Genomic DNA, 24,226 nt, shown 5'->3' on the forward strand with positions numbered 1-24,226 from the left:
TCAGGAACTAATTAAAAGGGGGAAAAAATCACTCAGATGAACTTTGTAATTTCCTCTGAATCTTTTGACAAATGTAACCTTAAATGCTGACCTGTTTTGAATGCAGATTTTCTAATGACAGTTGGTATTTTTCATGGATAAAACAAGAGCTCCTCCTACTTTTTAAAAGAAAGGCTTTAGTTGTAAGATCATTTAAAATCCATTAAGCCAAGGAGCTGTTCATTGAGACAGACTTCAGTGGTATTACAGAATTTGATTACAACTGAATATGTTATTCACATAGAATAAGTCTGGAACTTTAAAGGATAAAGTTTGCAGATAAGAGGTAAGTTATTTTGAATATTTGTTTCACTTTCTTTGCCTTTTCCTAATGGGCTCATTAATCTTTTTTGGGCAAAAAGTAGTTTGATTTGATACAGCAATAATTTGGGGAGCACTGCATTTTTTTTCCACATGAAGCTAATGAGTGCTGGATCATCAGTATGGATAGCACTATTGCTTTAATTTTTATTGTTGTTTTCTTATTAGCCTTTATTTTCTATAAAATTCATACCTCTTTTAAGCAAACCTGGTTTTTTTGGTAATGGTAAGGTAGTTGCATTTTACAGTTAGAATGTTCTCTGAGATTAATTTCTATGTGGTTTTTCTATAAATGAAAATCCTCAACTTTGCAGCAACTTTTATCTCTTAAGCTCACAGATAATTATAGAACTTCTCTAAAATGAATGATGAATGATTTCATTATATTGGTATGATGTTTTGAATTTAGTTATAGAATATGCATGTCCTCATGTGAGATATAATTTGTTCATATATTATGGTTTCATATACAGTAGAGTTATTCATATAAAATTTCCAAATTTCACTGCTTTTGCTCTGAAATGTACTATCATCTTCTGATACTTGTTTTTCTTTATAGTTAACACTTAAATAATGAACATCACTTTTACAAACTGCACCCAATTTGGATGCTTCCAGATTGGTTTTCTTCTTAAAATATGTGAGAAAGATACATAAAACCAGGAAATGAACACCAAGGATTAACCAGCTCCTTAAAAAGCAACTTTTTAAAGAGATTGGTTTTCACTCTGTTGCCTAGAGTGGACTTAAATTCCTGGGCTCAAGCAATCCTCCGTCTTTAGCCTCTCATGTAGCTGGTACTGCAAGCACACACCAGCTGTTTTTGATTGAAAATTTTAAAACTCCGGAATGTTTTAGAGTGGAATTAGAACTCAATCCCAGGTCTGCTTTACTTCAAAATCTAAGCTCTTTCTCCTATTCCACACTGCCTATTAAGGTATTAGACAATAAAAGATTTCAGCTATTTTTGATTGATATTTTAATACATTCTAGAATGATTTAGAGAGTTCGTGACTCAAGTAAATTGCACAGATCTATTGTTATTATTATTAAGTGGGGAGAGTACTAAACTAAGGACTAAGAGATCTGGTTTGGATAACTGTGTGACCTTGGGGTGGACACCCCATCCCTCCCTATCTTAGTTTCCTCATCTGTGAAATGAACCAAATGTCCTGACTCTACCTAATGATATAAAAGGCAATAAAATGTTATAAATAATTATTTAAACAGTAGAATAAGACAAAGGAGAGGCAGAATACCTATTGGATTTTTATTTTTTTGGTGCTGTCATCTTACCTGTAAATAATTAGCTGCTGCTTCCAGGGCATTTCATTTTAATCAAAGAAATATATCATCCGTGTTTTGCTACAACTTGGAGAAGTCAGGGTGGGGTGGGCTGTGTTGCTTGTTCCTTTTAATATATTTTTCAATGTCTTCAAGGAATCAATAGGAGGTGGCTTCTGGATATGAGGGAGGCACTAGACAGCTAACAATTGAATTATTTTTGCCACTGTGCTACAAACATTTTACATATACTATCTCATTTAATCATTTCCTAAGCCTTATGTAGGCAAGTAATATTACCTTCATTTTATAGATAAGAAAATTGGGATAGAGATAGGTAAAGTATTGAAACAGGAGAGTTCCTTTATCCCCCTCACAGGGCATGCCACAAGGGTCGTTTCCTTGGTGTCAGGCTGCTCAAACCCCCAGGGGGAGCATGCAGACCAGTAGGTGCAGAGGTTGTGGGGAGCGCTTTTGGGTTCCAACCCCATGGCAGCATCTAGGGGTGAATGTGTATGTTTCCTGAAGCCCACGTGGGTGTGTATTACAGTGTGCTCTTTAAGGTTTGCTGTCTGCAGATGGCTTGTATTAATCAGCTCAATTAGACCCTCTGCCTTATTGCAAGGGCAGAGGGCTTTCTGCATCCCAGGTTCTTGCCTGGCGTATTGGGAAAATCAGATCACACATGAGCTTGGAGGATGAATGCAAGGTTTTACTGAGTGGTGAAGGTGGCTCTCAGTGAGATGAATGAGGAGCCAAAAGGAGGATGGAGTGGGAAAGTGATCTTCCCCTGGATTCCAGCCGCCCAGTGGCCGGATGCTCCTCCAGCCGCCCCTGGCTGAACTCCCCTCGGTGTCCACATCGTTGTGCCATCGCTGGTCTGCCAATGTCTGCTGGTGTCTACTGGTGTGTTCCTCTGGTCTTCTCGATGTCCAGCTGCTTGTGTCTACGCCAGCTATGGTTTCAAGTTTTTATGCGCACAGGATGGGCGACATGGTGGACCAGCGTGGTATTGGTAGAGGCTACATTTGGGCATGAAAACAGGGAGTTACTGTTCTCACTTAGGTCCATGGGCACAGGCCCTAGGATGGAGCCCTTGCCAGGGACCCCGTCGTTTGTCCTTCTCTACCCAGCACTTTCCTGCCCCACTCCTGTATCACTATCATGCCAAGATCTATGTGTCATTTTTCATTATTCCATGCTGCTTCTTTGGTCACTCTGAGACAATTCTGAGAAGATAAGTTCTTTGGATTTAGGTCTTCCATTGTGCCTGTGGGCTTAAAATTTATGCTGGGGAGATGAATATTGTATAGGGTCACATAGGGTAGATTAGGAGGTGCTTCCATGGTATGATGTGGGAGGCAGTAATAGGTGAATGCCCATAAATGTTATCGTCATTGGCCTGTCATAGTCACTTTTCCTGAGATTTTTTACCACTAAAGTCATTACTTTTTTGTTTGTTTATTTTTCTTCGCCAGTGGGGAGGTTGATAGGAATGTTTCAGTTTCAACTACGCATACCCCTAGAAAGGTTCATGTATGAAACCTTTTATTGTCTAATACCTTAGTAAGCAGTGTGGAATACAAGAAAGAGATCAGATTTTGGAGTGAGGCAGACCTAGGATTGAATTTTGATCTACTGCTTACTAGCTGCATTGACCCTTAGCATAATAAACATAATGTATCAATCATCTGCTATAGATAGCTGTGGTAGAATGGGAAGAGCACTAGAATGGAAGTCAGGAGACTTGGTGTCCTATGACACCAAATATGAAACCATATGTGTTTCATTCATTCAGGTAAATATTTACGGAGCTTCTACAATGTGTCATGCACTGTACTGGGCACTGGGGATACCACAATGAACAATCAAAAGTCTCTGCCTCCTTATATCTTAAATTCCAGATTCGTGCTAACCTAACTATATCCATATCCTGGTCATGTAGAGAGGAATTATTGTTCTCCACATTTTAGAGATGGGCAACTAAGGGTTAAATGATACAATGATGAGCAAAATAAATATGATCCCTGAACTCACAAATATGATTGCAGTCCAATTAAACATAAATTAATCAGATAATCTCACAAATTAATAGAAGATTAAAACCTGATAAGCCTCTAAAAAAAGTCAGTTCTCTGAAAGCATGTAACAGGGACTTCATCTTTTTTGATCAAGTGACATCTGAGTTGAGAGCTGCAGAATGAATCAGTGCTAACCAGATCAGCTTTCTGCATATCCTTACTCAGATTCTTCTGGAATTCCCTCAGCTCTTTTATATCCTCTTTAGTGGCTATTACAGACTTTTTCCTCTCTTTTTAAGCCTCCAACTCAGCTATTATGCATTTATTCTCAGGAGATGGGGCTGCCTCCTATTTCACACAGAAAATAAAAGCCATCACGCCTGCTTGAATCTTTTATCCACCCACTTTCCTGTTTTTACACACACATTGAGTTGTATCTTCACCCATGCTTTTGTCTTGTCTGAGAGGAAACACTACCCCCTATCAGTCCAAGTTCAATCTATCTGTAATTTAGAGCCCATGCTGTCCTCTTGCTTTCTCAGGGTCCCTTTTCATAATTCCTCTCTTACTTCTTGGTATTTTTAACCTCTTTTCTCCCATTTAAGTTTTTTTCATGACAAAAATAAAAAATAAAAAGTAAATAAAAGAGACATCTTTTCTTGACCATTTTCTGTATAACCAAGTTCTGTACAACCTATTTAACGAAACTTCAATAAAAAGTGGTCCACACATATAACTGCTTTACTAAGGCAACTAATTACTTTTTATTTCCAAATGCAACAAACACATTTAAATTCTTGTCCTACTTTCCCAACCCCCCAAGGTTTTTTGACATATGAGACACTTTGCTTTTGAATATTCTCTTTGAAATCTTCTGCTTCATTAGTTTCTGTGATACCACTTTCTCCTTTCCTTCCTCATACTTTTCTGGTAACTCTTTAGTCTCATTTGTGAACTACTCATTTGCAAATGCTACCTGCAAATTCAGCGCCCCAAATGACCTCTACAATCTCTCCAGTTCTCTTCTCTGTTTTCAACTGGTCACTAAAGCCTCTCCATTTTACCTTCTTAATATATGTTATGTGTTCCATCTTTTTTAAAGCATTATTATTTTCATAGTATGGGCCTTCATCATCTCTATCCTGAACTATTTTAAACTCTCTTAACTTGTTACTTCTGGCTCCTTTCTTGTCCACCTCAAATATGTTCTTTCAAGGGCGGCAAAAGCCATATTCCTGCAGTTTATATCTCTCAGGCTAAGAAATCCTTTAGTACTCATAGCTCTCAGGATTAAGTCAAAAGTCTTTAAATGTGGCTGATGCTCAGAAGACATGCCTATGTACATCATATACTGCAGCCAAAACAAACTACTTGGAGATCCCTGAATTCATTGAACTTTATCAACTCTCCGCATTTATTTAATTACATGACCACCGTTCCCAAGACCAGATTGAATACCTGTCCTCTGTGCTTCTAAGTGCTTGCCTCTTTCCTGGAACTTACTACATTTTATTATAAGTGACATTAGTATGAGTCTAGTCCACAAATGGATATGCAAGAAATTTCACATTTAAAAATGTTCTTTAAGCTACCCTGTATTCAACATTCTGCCAGGAAAGTAAGATACACAATTTTAGTCAATACTCAAACCTCCTGCCGGGTTACGCAAATATTTTGAGGCCTTAGGCTATACCAAAATACAGATGCTTCTCACCTTGTGATAAGGTTATAATAAACCCATTGCATGTTGAAAATATAAGTTGAAAATGCATTTAATTCACCTAACCTACCAACATCATAGCTTAGCCTAGCCTCCCATAAATGTGCTCAACCCTTACATTAGCCTACCGTTTGGCAAAATCATATAACAGAAAGCCTATTTTATAATAAAGTGTTGACTCTCTCATGTAACTGCATACCACTAGCCTGGGAAAGGGATCAGAATTCAAAGTATGTCAAAATTGTGATGGTTTTCACCATCATAAAGTCAAAAAATTGTAAATTGAATGATTGTAAGTTGGAGACCATCCATATTGGGGAGGTCCTTTAGGGTATTGATCTTGAATCTTCTGTCAACTCCCTGATGTATTCTCTGATACCCATCCCCATTTGCCTCAACCTGAAATGGTCCTTTCATGTTTGCTGCTGCTGCTCCTGTGCTATGCTTAGGGGCATAAGGGACTGGATCACTGCTGAGTTTGGGTCCCCAGTACCTCAGACTCAGCACACTCATTGAAATTTTTTGAGTTTTTACCCCTGTTTTAGGCTGCTGCCATCAAATGTTGAGCTGTTCCCTGTTTTCCCTGCCACCACCAACTCCAATCAGACTCCTGACTTATTTTTGTCTAAAGTCTGTGTCCCATTTCCTTGTCCCAGTACTCTAAAAGGAATTTCATCTGTTTTCTTGAGACCCTCGCTCTCTCCCATGAGTCTGGGTTTTGGGAAAATAAAAGGCAGGAAGGCAAGTGTGGGCAAGTTTTTCTTTGGGTCCTGGCAACAGAGGAGGAGGAATTCCCTTGGGTAAGAAACAATGAAATTGCTCAGCTATCTTCTTGAAATGGGACAGAAAAGAGAAAAAACTTAGAGCAAAACACAAATGATTGTCTCAAAATAATGTTGCCACATACTTGTCTGGTTAGAAGACTGTCTTCTTCACTAAATGGTGAGTGCCTTTTAAAATATTACAGAATTTTTTTTTCCCTTTTATTTTAGTAGAGAGCACAGAGGAGATTCGTAATCCAGTCTGGGTAAGTGAATAGAGAAAGCTTATAGAGTAAAGTAGTACCTGAGCTAAATCTCAATGACGAGACGAGGTAAAGCAGTATTGATATCAGTGGGAAAAGGCCTAGAGATAAAATGAGACCTGAGTTTTCAAGACCTATAAGTAGAAGATGAGTCTAAAAGTGGAAAAATATTGCTTGCCATGCTAAACGGTTTGTGTGTTATTTTATAAGACAACACAATATAGAGGTTAAAGGCACAAACTCTGAAATGATATTGCTGGGCTTTGAATTTTGGCTCCATCCCTTGATAGCTATGAGACCCCACAGAAATCATGTTGCTTCTCTGTGTCACAGTTTCTATATTGGTAAAATGTGATAACATCAATACCTGTTTCATAATACCATGGTAAGGATTAAGTGAATTAATACAGTGAAATGCTCAGAAAAGCACTTTCACACCAGAAGCACAAAAGGTTTGGACATATTTGAGTTTTCAAAAGGTCACACCAGCTACAGTGTGAGAATGACCAGAACCTGACTTATTATAAGACGGAAAATGCATTAGGAGATTATTGCTGTTGATTAGTCAAGAGATGGTGATGGCTAGAGTCTATCATGGCAGTGAAGAAGGAGGAGTGATACAGATGGACTGCAAAGATGCTTAGAGAATTGAATCTTTAGGATATTGTGTATATGCCGGAACTGGTGGTTGAGGATAAATGAGAGAGAAGAATTTAAGATGACTTCTCATTTTCTGGCTTGGGAAGTCATCGTAACATTTGATAAAAGAAATAAACAAAAAGGAAGATAATAAGTTGTGTTGGCCAAGCGCAGTGGCTTACACGTGTAATCCCAGCACTTTGGGAGATTGAGGCAGGCAGATCACCTGAGGTTGAGAGTATGAGACCAGCATGACCAACATGGTGAAACCCTGTCTCTACTAAAAATACAGAAACTAGCCAGACATGTTGGCAGTTGTCTGTAATCCCAGCTACTTGGGAGACTGAGGCAGGAGAATCACTTGAACCCAGGAGATGGAGGTTGCAGTGATCTGAGATTGTGCCACTGCCCTACAGCCTGGGTGACAAAGTGAGATCTTGTCTCAAAAAAAAAAAAGTTATGTTAATCTTTTGGGTATTTGTAATCTCCATGGATTTCGTGTTCTTTGACACAGAGAAAACTGAATTATATCATCCATCAGTAATTGGAAATCATGTAATGAAAGATTATCTAGATAATTTAAGATAATCTAAGGAAAAATTTTAGTACTATTCCAGGGAAGAAACACTTTCTTCTCCGTGCCTTTTTTTTTTTTAAATAACTTTGTTAGTTATATAGCTTAAAAATATTGTTGAGAAAAATACTTTGGTTACTGATGAGTGATATTTGAGAAAAGGGCAGGACTTGACTATGGATTGGACATGGTGAGGCGTAGATGTCTAAAGTGACTCTCTGGCTTCTACTGTTGAATGGATATTGCAAGAACACTTGTTTTCAAGTGGGAGATCATGATTTTTGGCATTTGACATTTTGCATTTGAGGTATGTTTGATACTTCCAAGTGAAGATATTTAGAAACCAATTAGGTATACATGCCTGGAGCTCAGGAGAGTAGTTCACGTGGGAGATTGTCTCAGTCTGCTTTGTGTTGCTATAAAGGAATACCTGAGGCTGGATGGTTTATAGATAAAAGAGTTTATTTGGCTCATGGTTCTGCAGGCTGTATAAGAAGCATGGTGCTGGTACCTGATTCTGGTAAGGACCTCAAGGAGCTTTCAGTCATGTTGGAAGACAAAGTGGAAACAGGCGTGTCACATGCAACAGAGGGAAGAAGAGAGTGGGGAGGAAGGTGCCTGGCTCTTTTTAACAATTAGATCTCACATCAACTAACAATAGAGCAAGAACTGACTCATAACCAAGGGGATAGCATCAAGCCATTCATGAGGGATTTGCCTCCATGAGCCAAACACCTCTCACTAGGCCCCACTTTCAACACTGGGGATCAGATTTCAACATGAGGTTAGGAGAGGACAAATATCCAAAGTATATCAGAGATATATATTTGGGAGGCATTGGTATGGAGGATGGTAATGGAAGCTGTGGGAGCAGATAAAATTACCTAGGGAGAATATAGAATCACAAGAGGCGAAGGCCTTGGGGCAAACCTCAAAGAACTCTGACATTTATTATTAGGATAAGTAATGCATAAGCCTGAAAATGAAATGAAAAAAGTGACCAGAGAGGTAGAAGGAAACCCGGGAAATGGTGTCAGAAAAGCCAAGGGGAAAGTGTTTCAAGAAAGATGATGATAAATGAGTGAATGCTGCTGAAATATAAATAAGATTGGGGTTAAAATATTAATTAGTTTCAGTAGGATGGAGGTCATTAGTTATTCTAGTGGGACCTGTTTCAGTAGAGCCATTGATTGGTGGTGAGGTGAAGGAAGAACCCAGAAGGAAATGGAGCGATGAAGAGTGAGGGGGAAATGTGATGAAAATAGCAAGAATAGACAACTCTTTCTGGAAATTTGGCTGTGAAGAAGATGGGAGTATTGGGGCAGTAGGTACAGACAAATTAAGCAAGGTAATTTGTTTTTATATTTAAGATTGGGGTGAAATGAACAGGTTTAAAAGCTAATGAGATGCATCTAGCTGAGATGTGTATATCAATACATACATCTTATATTTGTGGAAGATATATAAGAGATGAAAAAATGAGTGTAACATTTTTGAAAGTGTGAGCAGGGTTGGAATTCAAAACAGACATGAGGAGCAGGAGGGAAAGAAGAGAGGATGTGGAAAGATTCTTGATTCAAATTAGAAAGATGAGGGAATTTCCATCTGATGGTTTCAATTTTGTTTGTTAAAGGAAGAGGCAAGGTCATGTGCTGAGATCAGGGGAGAAGGGATGAGATGGTTTGAGAATGGTTAAGGTTTGTAACGGTCAGTAATGGAATGCAGTTGAACAGAGACAAGTAATAGGACTTCTGAGTAGTACTGTGGGCTTATATAAAGTGAAATGTTATGCACTTATCATGGAACTGATCTATAGCGGAACTTCTTTCATCAGCACTCAGCTGCTCAGGTACAAGCACAGAGAAAATCTGAGAGATTCATCCAAATTGGGATTTTGTTAGAAAGTTGTAATAAAAAGGCAGACGGATAAGTTTAGTTTGGGAAATGCAAGCTGATCTCAACTGACTAAAGAAGGGAAAAAAGCAAAATCTGGCTGATGGATTTAGAAAAAATGGACAAGTCTGTGAACTGAAATTTTTGCAAAGCTGAAAAATGATCACAGTGGCAATACTTAAATACATGAACTAGAAAGAAAGAAGATTGATGGAACATCATTTAAATTTTCTGGCCTCTATTTCTACATCTGTATTTAAGCCATGGTGATAGACAGCGGAAGCCAAGAATGTGTTTCTGTATGAAAATTTGTACATATACGTCACTGTCTTCTGGTCGTAAGTATCAAGAAAATAAGGAGGACTTAGGAGCTCCCTAAGAGTGCTCCAACTTCTTTTTTAAAAACTTTTTTAAATGGAATGCTTCAAGAATTTATGTGTCAGCTTTGTGCAAGGGCTATACTAATATTTTTGTATAATTTTTTGGCTAATTTTTGTATTTTTGTAGAGACGGGGTTTCACAGTGTTGGCTGGGCTGGTCTCAAACTCATGACCGAAAGTGATCTGCCCGCCTCAGCCTCCCAAGGCCTGAGCCACTGTGCCTGGCCTAAAAGGATATGAACTCTTAAGGTGTTCTGATATACATTGTTCAATACTCCTCTATTAGTTTTAGATCACAGGTTCTGCTTAAAAAAGACAGTGGTTTATATTGCACTCATATGACTGTCTGGGGATAGCTAATCCAGCCAGGGCTGCATTAAGAGTACACAGCTTTATTGCATGAGGCCAACAAGGGCCTTGGGCTACTCTGAACTTGTTCTGCTATGCCTAGGGTGTTTCCCTCATTTGTTTGATCAAGGGTGGTTCAATGCCAAAACCACATTCTAACAAGCAGGCAGGAGGAAAGGAGGAAAAGGTAAGGGGAGAAAAGATCTATTCTGTTTAAAGGCCTGACTCAAGAGATTGGAGATAACACTTTCATTTATATCTCTTAGGCCAGAACTTAATCGCCTGCCACATATAGCTGAAAGGACACTCAGAATTGTAGTATTTGTTTTGTGTGGCCATGTGCCCAACTACAACTTGGGGGTTCTGCTACCACTGAAGGAGGGGACAGTGAAAATTAGGAGACAGCTGGTCATCTCAGCCATACCACCTCCAAAAAGTATTGCATCAATTTACATTTCTATCAGTAGTCTGAGAGAAAGCCCACACTTTATGACTATTTTTAATTTTTTTTGTCTGCCCTGTCAATAGACTTGAGGGCAGAAACACTGTGTCTTGCTTGTTTTCATGTCTGCAGCACTGACTACAAAATGGATGCTCAGGAAATGCCTATGAAATAAAGATCTGGATGGATGCCTGTGGCCATGTCAGCACAAATACAGCAAGCAATGGTATACATTAAGCACAGGTTATAAAAATAGAGACTCTAAGGAACCTTAAAAAACACTGTCTAGCCTAGGCTCAAAAGCAGTTACCAAAACAGTGAAAAAGTGGGAGAAGTAAGTAGACCTATCACTTAGGATTATGAGGTGGATTTAGTTTTTAAGCCGACGATTATAAGGAACCAGTCATCTTAAAGCTGGAAATTCATTTTTATGAAGGGCAGTCAGTCCACTGCAAAACAATAAAGCTCTCATTACAGGCAAGTGAACAGTAACTTTTTTTAGTCATAAGCACTTTTAAAAAGTAAGCTTACAAAGTTGAAAATTTAATCTACAAGTGACATAATGGAAAATATTTTCTGAAGCCAAAAACTGATGAAAAGTGTACTGAGAAGAGAAGATGCCCCAGTATTTTAAAATAAGGACAGCCAGTTATGCAAAAATATATTAATTTTCATTAATGGAAAAGAGGAACATCAGTAGGAGAGACAAAAAGAGGGAGAAAAAGAAAAGTAGAAAGAAGAAAAGAAGAGGAGAGGGCCTGGAGAGAGGGGGGCATGAGAAACAAGCAGACAGCAAGAGCCTGAGCTGATGAACCAGCTGCCATCTGCATTCTGGACTCCAAACAGCCTGCTTAGCTAAGCTAGAATAAACAGAATTTTGCCTAGAGATATGCAGTTACTGAAACTCTTTGGCTATATGCGCAGATATATTGTTTGATCCCTTAGTTTCAAAGTTTTCAAAAGACACTAAAGGCTGTGTGTTCCTATTCTGCATTTTGATATCAGGAATAGAACCAGGATTTCTGGCATTCCCTTGATTCAGATCTTTGGTCTGAATCATATGAGTCAAAGACTAACAAACAGAATTTTAAACTGCCTTACAAAAATATATAATAATAAGTTTTTTTCTGATGAGTTTTGCTGCAGGAAACAAATTTAGAAGAAAACAAATGAAACCTCAGATTACACACAGAAAGTAGAAATGTTTTATAGTCTGGAGAAAGGGCGGGTTTTTTAAAAATAATATTCTATTAGAAATGCCAGAAGTTGGAGATAGCTCTGCAAAACTATTTTAGCAGATGGAAAATCTTTGTTAATGTAATCATTGGTGAAACTAAACTTTGGTAATTTCTAATTGCCTCAGAAAAAATGCTTTGCTTTAATATGCCACCTTTTGATAAGTATATCCTAAAGTACTCTGACCTGTATCCATAAAATAAGAAGAGCATCACTGCTCAATAGCTATGACAAGAATCTAAGGAAGAGCAGGATTAAGGCTTCATGTGCATTGTTCTCCATCCATGTTTTAAAGAGGGAAGAAAATAGATTTCCCCTCAGCTATAGCTCCTTATAGCAAACTTCTCAAAGGAGTTATTGTGAGGTTTGGAAGCCTGCAAACCTGAGTGGCCCCACCCTGGGAGACATTTTCATAGACATGATAATGGACTGGACTAATTAGAGTCATTTGTCTTTTAAGCATGGGGATAATTTCTGACAAATGTGTCGTTAGGCAGTTTCATCATTGTGCAAGCACCCTAGAGCGTACTTACACAAACCTACATGGTATAGCCTATTACGCACGTAGGCTAAATGGTACAGCCTATTGCTCCTAGGTTATAAACCTGTACAGTATATGACTGTACTGAATACTTTAGGTATAACACAACACTAAGTATTTGTGTATCAAAACATATTTAAAAATAAAAAGTGTACAATAAAAATATGGTATATATAAAAAATAGTATCCCTGTGTTGGGCACTTGACATGAATGGAGCTTGCAGGACTGGAAATTGCTCTGGGTAAGCCATTGAGTGAGAGGTGAGTGAATGTGAAGGCCTTGGACATTATGGTACACTCCTGTAGACTTTAGAGACACTGTGCACTTAGGTTACATTACATTTATAAAAAACAAAGTAATTGCACTAGGACATTATAATGACTGCAATGTCACTAGGTGGTAAGAATTTTTCAACTCACCTATAATCTTAGTGGACCATTGTTGTATATGTTGTTCCTTGTTGACCAAAACATCATTATGCAGTGCATGACTGTATTGATAACTGAATGGGCTTCTAGTAACGTGCCAGTATCTTTTGACTTATATGATTATTTTGATGTAAAGTATCTGTGTTTGAAAAAGGCGAGGTGAACTGTGTTATTGTGATTTATAAGATATACATGGGTTTGGTTTTTGGCTAGTTTCCTGGCACATAGCTCCAAAAACTCCTGTAATCTCTTCAGTGGTAAATGTCTTTTGGTATGCTAGTGAGATAAATGACAGCTGGGGGCTCCTGGATAGCTTCAGGATGGGGGCTGGTTGCCAAGGGAACCAACCACACAATCAGAGGGTTGGAATTTTCAGCCCCACCCTCCTTCAATCTCCTCACCGTCCTCATCTCCACCACCTCCAGGGAAGGGAGAGGGGCTGAATGTTGAGTTGATCACCAATGACAGTGATATAATCAATTATACCTAAGTAATGAAGTCTGCATAAAAACCCAGAAGGACTGGGTTTGGGGAGCTTCTGGAGAGCTAAACATGTGGAGATACCTGGAGAGGGCATGGAAGCTCTGTGCCCTCTGTCTCGTGTTTCATTAATGCATCTCTTCCATCTGGCTATTCCTTTGTATACTTTGTAGTACCATTCATAATAAATGCGTAAAAGTAAGTAAAGTGTTTCCCTGAGTTGTGAGCTATCCTAACAAATTAATCATACCCAGAAGTGGGTTGTGGGAGTCTTGATTTATAGTCAATCAGTCAGAAACACAAGTCACAACCCAGGGCTTTCTATTGGTATCTGAAGTGGGGGCAGTCATGAGGGACTGAAATCTTAACTTGAGGGATCTGATACTATCTCCTGGTCGAGTCTTAGAATTGACTTGAATTAGTGGAGAAGTGATTGGTGAAGGAAAAATCTCCATACGTTTTGGTGACCAGAGATGAAGAATTCTGTGTTGTATTGCCTGTGTGAGAATAGGAAAAACGCTGTCTTTTTTCCTATCCCTAATAGTTATCTATACTCACTGTCTTGTATTTTTACCCTTCCATTCTTTCTCGAACTCATTGTATTCTAGGTTTTGCCCCCAACATTCCACTGACTGAATCCCGTTAGCAATATTATCAATGATTTCCTCTTTGCTTAAACCATTAGCCCATCCTCAGGCCTCATTTTACTCAACCTATCAGCAGCTTTTGACATTGTCTGTCTATCACTTTATCCTTGAAATATTTTTCCCACTTGATTTTCCTTTCAATTCCCTGGCCTCTCTTTTGTCTCCTTCATTGGTAGCCCCTCACAATCTACTTAGCCTTTTATGTATGGAGGGTCCCAGTCATTGGCCCTCTTTTCTTTTCATCTCATCTGAACTCTACCTTAGATGACTTCAATCAATCACACGGCTCTAAATGCTGTCTATATGCTGATGATTCCCAAATTTATTTACAGCTCTGGTCTTTCCTCCTGTCTCCAGAGTCAAATATCCAACTGCCTACTCATCTTTTCCCCTTGGATATTAATTAGCCAACTCCAACTTAGCTATCCAAAATTGAACTCTTGACCATCATCCCTAGGCCCCATAAACAATTATCCAGTTGCCCATGCCAAAAATAGAGCCATCATCTTCTGATACTTTACCCTCAATCCACCAGTAAATTCTGTCAGCATCTCCACTGCTATCAACCTGGTCCAAGTCACCATCAATTGCAGCCTGGGTCATTGCTTCTACACTTTTATTCCTTACAATAGCTCTTTAAAATATAATCTACATCATGTTAAGGTAGGAAAATTCCCTGACCCCATCGCAGAACCAGTGACAGGGGGTTGTGGCTCTCTGGGGACAAGGTGGTATGGGAGGAGGAGCTATCAACCTGGTCCAAGTCACCATCAGCTCTAGCCCGGGTCATTGCTTCTACCCTTTCATTGCTTACAATATCCCTTTAAAATGTAATCTACATCATGTTGAGGTGAGAGTTCCCTGGATCCCTCGCAGAACCTGTGATAAGGGGGTGTGGCTCCCTGGCAACAGGGGGTGTGCATGCAGAAGGGCAGGTGCAGGAGCCAAGGTGAATGCTTTGGGCTCCGGACCCATGGCAGTGTCTAGGGGTGGGTGTCTGCGACTCTCGAAGCCCAAGTGGGCGTGTGTTACAGTGCACTCTTTAGCTTTGTCATCTGTGGATGGCTTAAGTGTTAAACAGTTCAGTGGACACTCTGCCTTTTTGCAAGGGCAGAGGGCCAGTGTGACAGCTTTCTGTATCCTGAGCTCTTGTCCAGCATCCGGGAAAAATCAGGTCACAGACAAACTTGAAGGATGAATGAGGGATTTTATTGAATGGTGGAGGTGGCTCTCAGTGGGATGGAGGTGGAGTGGGAGGATGATCTTCCCGTGGAGTTTGACATTCAGCAGCTGATCTCCTCTTCGATTGTCTCCAGCCAAACTCCTCTCGGCATTCAGACGATCCTTCTCTTCTCTCTGCTGTGCCTTTCTGCCATTCTTCTGCTCTTCTGTTTGTCCCCTAATGGAGGATAGGGTTTGGGATTTACATATGTACAGGATAAGGGGGCATGGTGGGCCAAAAGACATTTTGGACATGAAAACAGGAATGCCTGTTCCAATTTAGGGTCATGGGTTTCCAGGTTTGAGGGTGGGGCCTTTGCCTGGGAACTGCCCTCTTCTACCCAGTATTTCCCTGTCTCCTGTCCATATCAAAGTCACTGCTCACAACTGTCCAGTTGCTTCCCATTTTACTAAAAGTAAATGGTCAATTCATTACCATGGCCTACCCTCTCCTATATTTGTGAGATCATCTAACTTTTTGTGTTCCCAGTCCTACTGGTCTTCCCATTCCTGAAACGACTAAGCTGATTCCTGCCACAGGGCTTTTGGATGTGCTATTCCTTCTACCTGAAACATTCTTTCCCTGTACCTTTACCTGGTTTATTCCCTCACATCACTGAAGTCCTTAATGCTACTTTCTCAGAGAGGCATTCCCTCACTACCCTTACCTAAAACGAGTCCCTCATCATTCTCTTTCATGTTATCCTGCTTTATTTTTCTTTACACAACTTGTGATTATCTGATATGTTTATTGTCTGTCTTCCACACCAGAAATGAGGGTAACTACTTTGTCTTGTTCACTGCTGTATTTCCAGTACCTATAACAGTGCCTAGCATGTGGTAAGCTTCCCAAAATAATTGTTGCATACTTAATATATAATAGAAATATTAATATATAATTGTTTTTAACATTCTTTTCTATAACTGATGGCACTATATGTAATATAATACCACATTCCCATGTGTTTAAAGCCTATAAATAACATACTGGTAGATAACCTGGAAGGAATATAAAAATTGCTGTTGTACATTTTGTATTCTATTTTTACTGAGTACTGAGTGGGTAGAGTATATCCTATTGTTTACTTTTGAAGGGGTTGCATGACATGAATGTTTTGGGTATTCCCTGCCTGTTTGCAAACAAGTAATTGGGGGCATCTGGGAGTACGAAGAACGGTGTTGAACAAAAGGGATTTTTTTGCTAATTCCAGAGCAGTAGTGCCTTTCAAGGCAGTGCATTGTTCTTCAGGTATGACATCACTGGAGTAGAATATAAGGTATATTTAGTAAGAACTATTTGACCTGTTTCAAGAAATATTTACTAATTGATGACCTGGGGGATTTTATTTAAAGGACTGCAAATAAAAAATTTTAGTGGGTTGTTTTTAAAAAAGCATGTTGGTGGTTTGTTGGATAGAATTATAAACTAATAACGCTGTGATCTCAGCTCAGGGATAAATTCTGAAATTTGTAAACTGCTTCATGAATTAACACTGTAAACTTAGATGTTGCTATGGTAGCTCAAAACTGAATTGTCTGTCTTTGACAGTGTTGCAGCAAACTTGTTAGCCAGATGAACTCAGGATATTATATAGTAAAAGCATCTAAAAAAGAATTATGCGGCCTGGCGCTCTGGCTCAGGGCTGTAATCCAAGCACTTTGTTAGGCTGAGACAGGAGGATGACTTAAGCCCAGGAGTTTGAGACCAGCCTGGTCATATAACGAGATCCCCGTCTCTACAACAAATAAATAAATAAATAAATAAAATGAAAATAATTATGCCCCAGAATGACTGCCTATGTTTTTACAAGAATTGTAGATTTACTGAAAGTATTTTATAAATATCAATAAATAATGTTCGTATGTAATCTTATTAGGGATGCAAATATAATCATGCTATATAAACCTGGATATTAAAGTGATATTTAAAAAAAATAAATCTTATCTGTGTTTCATTTCCATACAGTGATTTTCATAATTCAGCATGTTCCTAAGTTCCTTGTGTATGTGTATAGGACATGACTGACATCATTTTACTAGTGGAAAACATGATGCATCTGTGTGATTCAAAGCCCTTTTTTGTTAGTTAGTACAAAGTCATCCTCAGCATTCTTTATAAATTACTCCACTGTAGGACATGTTATTTGCTAGTTATTGCCTAAATTGGACTTGATTCACCACCAGGTCATAGTCTGATTGTACTATTATTGAGCTATGTATTAATCTCAGTGTGTAACCTGGCAGGTTCGAGACTCTCTTTATTGTGCTGAGTCATGACTATACTCTAGAAGCTACGAATACGCATTTATACATGTCGGGCAGCCTTCTCGAAATAAGATGAGTTATCCAGGAAGCCAGTGTTCTTGAGTCACATCCTGAAACCACAGATGGAAACATGACAGATTAACCATTGAAATGGAGAATTATAGCCTAGGGATAACTTGTATGAGAGAAAATTGACCTATGCAGAGTGAGACTACTTGAAAGAGAGTATTATATTTTAAAAGGAGTATGACTTTTAGAATCAGATATTGGCATTTTTATTGGTTAAACTGCATAACCTTTTGAAACCTGAGCCACAAATGCCTCATTCGTAATATTGGCATGATAATAATCGTAGTCATAAAAGTTTGTAAGGCTTAAGTGAGCTAATCCATATAAGCACCTGGCACAGAGCTTGACATCTAGTAAAGGCAAAATAAACTATAATCCTTATTATTATTGTTGTTTTCCAGAGTCACCTGGCAAAGCTGGTGACAGAGCCGAGGCCTCCTAGTCAATGCCTTCCATGTAAGACTATATCAATTTATCACTTCATTTGCAAATGACATTTAAGTCTGCAATCTCACTGCATTTCCATTTTTCCCTCCTCAGATTGGACTTGCTTTGGCCAATATTTTTAGATACCTTAAACAATGTGAATAGAGAGTATCAAATTTTATAATTGATTTTTTTTTACACAAAGGCAACAGAAATAACATATCCATAGTTTCTAATGTATGTTTTTAAAAGAAATCATTTTTAGTGACATTGCAAAATTCCATTTATCATTTTCTAATGAATAATTGTCTTTGCAAATTGGTCACTGCCTTTACAATAAAATAAAACAAAAATCCTGTGGTCATTTTGGATACCTTAGAAGAATCTTTTTCTTTCCCTTTGTCAACAGAAGGAAGGAATGTTTCTAAAAAACCATATTATGTATTATGAGTCTTGCAATGTTTTTCTGTCTCTTCCTTCTTTTTCCTATCCTTTCTGTATAGATTGTATCAGCTGTGGGGCCCTGTGCTAGTCATATCACTTCTCTAAGCCCCAGTTTTGCTGTTTGTAAATATGGAGTACAAAACTTATACACTTACAGACCTGTTAAAAATATCAACATATTCTTTACAAACTATGAAAAGCTAAACAAATGAAAGAAATTACTGTTTTTAAGGCAAAAAAAAAAAAATCAGTAGAGGCAGCACATTGGATCAACAAAGGTCGTAGAAATTGGAAATTAATAATAAGTGTCTAATTATCTACCATGGACAAGTCTGTTGTGCTGAATTAATAAAGGCAAATGTGTAGGTTGTGGCAAGTTATTTTCAAGTGTTGCTTAGTGGCAAACCCCTCTCAAGGATATAGAGCATTTTACTATTTTCCTAGCGCTTTCACACACGTTATCTTATTTAATCTTCAAGACACCCCTGCCAGGCTTGAATCATTACCTCCATTTTATAGATGCAAATTGAGATATAATTTACCTCTTATCACAGTGGTTGAGGCAGGAGTGAAATCCAGATTGATACTTATACCATTGTGCCTTTTATTATAACAAGCTCCTGGACTATATATCTGTTTTTGATCCAAAGAATAATTGGTCCTGCCAGCTTTTATAGCACCTTGCTATAATTCCAAATTTGCTTTGGATGGCTTTTGGCCCCACCCATAGCCTCCCCTATCTTGTGACTTATGGAATCTTTGTCCTGGCCTTGTGACTATTTCAGGAATACTTAATATTTTCTATGTGCTTGATTGAAGGACAGTATTAGAGATTCTAATTAATGTCTCTAAAGTAGAGGGGAGAACAAAAGAGGACCTGTGATAACTGCCTATGTTAATCTATTTCTTGAGAAACCATATGATTGGTAAGTACCTGGAATTTCTCCAACAATGCACGGATTGCAGCCAGCTCTTAAAGTGAGAGTATTATGTTGCATGACTTGGAAGTGGTGGGGAAGCAAGACTGAGACGAGGCAGTTACTTTAGGTTTGCCATTCCAACGGAGATTCTCAGTGAGAAACTATCCCAACAATAGTGTTGTGTAAAACTGACAGGGTAGAATTAGAAAGTTGCCCTCCACATTGATCTTATGCACAGAAAATACCTAGTGTGTGGTTACCATCAAGGGCTCTGGTACTAGATTGTCTAGATTTAAATCCAGGTTTCACCATTTATGGCCTGTGTGACTTGAGGGATGCCGGTTAACTTCTGTATGTCTTAGCTTCTGGCCTTTAAAAAGTTAATTTTGTAGAGTAGAGAGTAGAATAGAAGTTACCAGAGTCTGGAGACAGGATAAAGGAGCTGGGATAGGGAGAGGTTGGAAAATGGGTACAATGTTACAGTTAGATAAGAGGAATACATTCTGGTTTCCATTGCACAGTAAGGTGAGTATAGCTTACAATAATGTATTATATATTTCAAAAGCTACAAGAAAGGAATTTGAATGTTCTTACCACAAAGAACTGATAAACATTTGAGGTGATATATATGCTAATTACCATGATTTGATCATTACACAATGTATCCATGTATCAAAACATGACATTGTACCCCATAAATATGCACAACCATTATGTATCAATTAAAAATTAAATTAAACTTAAAAAGAAAATTTAAACAAATAACATTGAACTAAAAATAGTATATATGTCCAAGTCTGATTGTGAGGATTATATGAGATAATGCATATAAAGCGTGTAGTACAGGGCAGTGACTGGGATGCTAAATAAATACTAGGAGTTATTATTATGATGACAGATACTATGACTGTTACCACTTTCACTTTGCATCTTCTGCAAGATTTAGCTGGGTTAGTATCTGGCAAAATAAACTCGAAAGATGCTCAATGAATGTTTATTGAATTATTACTCTGCCAGAAATGTCATGAATGATAAAACTGTGGTGGGCTGGATGGTTTGGGTGGTGACAGGAGGTAGAGGAAGGTTGGAAGTTAGGGAGAGGCTTCTAGGAAATAGGGGCAGGATAGATTCATTATGGTAAGAACATTTATTTGTTAGTTAGTGGAAAGGATTCAGGAGATGTGGTTTTCAGTCACAGCTCTGCCACCAGTAAGTTGTGTATACTTGGCCTGCTTATCTTTCTCTCTGGCTATTTCCTTATTTCTAAAAATGAGAAGCTGAGACCAGATGAGTGGTTATGAACTGTGGTCTGAGAGTGTGAAATATATATATAAAAAATTTTAAATCTAATATGTCTGCATTTGCTTTTCTAATCTTCCTTTTGTCTTCAGGTCCTGCTCCTCCTTGTGAAAAACTCAGGTGTTCCGGGTAACCACATAGTGTATAAAGCCCCTCATTGTGCTAGTGACAATTCTGTAACCCAGAAGCCAAGGAAAGAGTTGTCTTTGTGTTCATTTCGGTAAGAAATTCTTGGTTGGGCCCTGGGTGTAATGTAGCAACTACTTTTGTGCGTTTGTCTGTACGTGATGCTAGAAGCTAGCTATCCCATTTTCCACCTTTGCTTAGGTATATTGATTGATCTGATCCATGAAATGGTATTTGATAGCCTGAGTCAGATTTCAGTAGCCTATAAATGGAATAAAAGCAAATGATTTTTAACTCTTTATTTAGCACTTATACTATACATGACACAACACTATGAAATTTTAAAGAACAGATCAATAGGTGAGAGAAAATTTTGTTAGAATCTCTCTGAGAGCATTTTAAGGGCAGCCTGATTGTCTTAGTCCTTATAGTGATTTGGAAGGTTTTCTCTTTGTCAGACCTATGTCCTTGAGCCTAGTAGTAACCACTGTGTTCATCTTAATCTATGAGAGTAGCTCTGTGGAAGATCTGTAAGCTTCTGGTAGCCAAATCTACCCAGTACTTACCGATGCATTAGTGGGCAGCCATGGGCTGGCAAGTAGAGGGAGAGGAATTGGGGAGAAAGAGAGATTTGTTGGGCCTCAGTGAGAGAAATGGCATTCTCTCCTGATTTTATGAGGCACAGAATTTTAAAAATAACATGGTGTTGATTCAGCCTGGTTAGTTAATTAAAGGAAGACTTAATCACTGAGGTCCCAGAGGAAAAGCTTTCATAATCCTGAGTCAAGCCTGTGGGACCCAGCAGAATAGGGTGGAAGTACACAGGACTGGGAATTATGAGATCTCTGTCCTAATTCCAGCTTCGTTACTAACTTGCTGTGTAATCTTGGGCAAGTTGGAGTTTTACTTCCAAATTTATATATGAGAATTTGACTACCATTGTCTCTGATATACATACTGGCTGTAACAATTTGATCCTAAGATTCTATAAAGTAGCCATTGAAGCTTACCAATGTTACAATATTACAGATGGATCAGGTAGGAGGAAGAGGATGGGGTGGAAGAGAGGGTCTATCCTACTGAATTAATCTATGCATGGGAAAAGAAGGGGAGTCCCTAAATGTGGGGATAAGTGACTTTTAATCCTTTACTTTCTGTGAAATTGTTGGTTCCAGAATATAANGGAGTAGTAATTTTTCTTTTAAAAGTAAAGTATTTTTTAAATTGAGTAGGTATATGAAGGCATGAATCCTTTAAAGTCTGATCGTAAAACCAATATCCCTCAAGAATAGAAAGATGACTAAATTGTATTCTGTGGCAATGAAATGCTGTTCTAGTTTTAAAAAAGAGATGAAAAGTTTAGATTTGCTCTTTAGAAAGATCACTTTTGCAGTATGTGGTGTAGAAAATGGATCAGAGGCAGGAAAGACTGACTAAGGAGATCCCTGCTGATAAGATCCTCCATTTAGGAAGTGGTAGTGGTAATGGAGAGGTTGGATGGGAGAGGAGTTGAGGAAGACTCCCCGATTTCTGGTTTGGGCAACTGGAAGGATGGAAATGCCATTTACTAATACGAGAAACACAGGAAAAAGTGGAACAACAATGAGAGTAGACAGAAGTAAAAAATTTTAATTAAAAAAATTATTTAAAAGGAAAAGGAGCAAAGAAGAAAGTCAGTCGCCCAGCAGGGGGCGCCAGCGCTAAATAAAGTTTTTTGTTTGTTTGTTTTTTTTCCCTTAGGTAAAGAAATATTTACGAAGAAACAGAGCAAAGTTTTGAACTATCTGAGGCTTTGGTTTAGGTTCTGAGCTTTTTCAGTGGTCAAATAATTTTCTATTTTATTTATTTATTTATTCATTTATTCATTTATTTTGAGACGGAGTCTTACCCTATTGCCCAGGCTGGAGTTCAATGGCACGATCTCGGCTCACCGCAAACTCCTCCTCCTGGGTTCAAGCGATTCTCCTGCCTCAGCCTCCCTAGTAGCTGGGATTACATGCGCATGCCACCACGCCTGGCTAATTTTGTATTATTAGTAGAGACGGGGTTTCACCATGTTGGCCAGGCTTGTCTTGAACTGACCTCAGGTGATCCACCTGCCTTAGCCTCCCAAAGTGCTGGGATTACAGGCGTGAGCCATCACGCCCAGCCGATTTCAAACACTTTTTTTCCCCCCTCAGAAATGAGAGTATTTGACAGTTTTTTATTTGTTGCTAGGGAGACGGTTGCTATGGAGATGGATGATAAACACTCCCGGTGAACCAGTAAGAATACTGGTGGGTCTAACGGTCTTCCAGATGAAGGCTGTTTGAAGTCACCATAACCTGGTCAGGAGAAGTGTGTGTCGGCGGGGAGGTGAGGAGCTACCAGGGTTTTTGTTTTGCTTTGTTTTTATTCTTATAAGCAGGATGAGACTAGAATCCTTTCTTCCCAAATACATTGGTTCCTAACTTGATTATTTCTGTTTCCACGGTCTGAGGTGGACACAGTTTTCCTAATTCTTGGTAGAAAGCACACAAAGAGCTTTCCAAAATATTTTTAATCACGTTTAGTTTGACTATTTGATGTAAGATAAAGTTAAAATGTTATATTTTTCCTTTATAGAGAGACAACGTCAAGATATTAAATCTTAGAGAAATGGCTTTCGTTTGCTTGGCTATCGGATGCTTATATAGCTTTCTGATAAGCACAACATTTGGCTATACTTTATCTTCAGACACCAAGACAGACGGTAAATGGATTTTAATGGAATAGTTTTTAAATTAGGAAAAGTAAAGTTAAATGGATTTTAATAGAAAATTAACTGTCTTTTTGACCTACCTTATGGAAGTGCATAACTGACTAGTAGATGAATTGTTATTGAAACTATTTCAGGAGGTCCGTGAGCAAAAGCTATGTACTTACTAGTCACTTTCTTGTATAAGGTAACTGATGTTGACACACATTTTGTGGGATAAAAGCCAAATTAAAAGACATTGTTCATACCTTTTTGTATAGTAGTTTTTTAACAGATCTGATATCTGAAACCTCATTGCCTGCTACTAAACTAACTGTAACGATTTCTTAATTACTCTCCTTAGCTTTTATGACAATTAGATAAATTTAAAAAGGTACAGAAATTTAACGTGAAATTTAAAAATAATTATGCAATTATTAAATTATTATATGAACTTTTTAATTGAAGAAGGTAATTTGAACAATGCATTTGACAAATAATTTAACCTTAAGTGTTGAAATGATAGAATTCTCATTTCATCCTCAATAGAGACCTTCTTTATAGGTACGTGGGTGTCCCAGGTCAAACCATAACTGGTGCCACCATTTCTTTTCTGTGGATTCTTTTTCTCACTTCAATAAGTATTATGAAATATGTATGAACAATGTAATATAAATGAGAGAAAATTATTAGCAAAAAGGCAACATGAGGGCAGTACTATA

The 24,226-nt window shown here is 38.3% G+C and overlaps 1 protein-coding gene across 7 annotated transcripts in view; it reads left to right on the top strand.

Moving 5' to 3' along the window:
* IL13RA2 (interleukin 13 receptor subunit alpha 2) overlaps positions 1-24,226 on the top strand; it is a 58,932-nt gene that overhangs the window by 21,483 nt on the left and 13,223 nt on the right. For 5 of the 7 annotated variants that reach the window (XM_037733518.1, XM_037733517.1, XM_037733519.1 and 2 more), the window contains 2 exons: positions 20,755-20,882; positions 23,393-23,519. In XM_037733518.1, the coding sequence (XP_037589446.1) occupies positions 23,426-23,519 (94 nt within the window). In that variant the 5' untranslated portion in view covers positions 20,755-20,882; positions 23,393-23,425. Of the gene's footprint in view, positions 1-28; positions 326-17,973; positions 18,030-20,754; positions 20,883-23,392; positions 23,520-24,226 lie in introns of those variants that run through there. The other 2 variants (XM_017514710.2, XM_017514711.2) reach the window with 2 other exon arrangements.

The sequence above is a fragment of the Cebus imitator genome, unplaced genomic scaffold (assembly GCF_001604975.1).
Source record: "Cebus imitator isolate Cc_AM_T3 unplaced genomic scaffold, Cebus_imitator-1.0 Scaffold535, whole genome shotgun sequence".
In the NCBI taxonomy this organism is placed as follows: Eukaryota; Metazoa; Chordata; class Mammalia; order Primates; family Cebidae; genus Cebus; species Cebus imitator.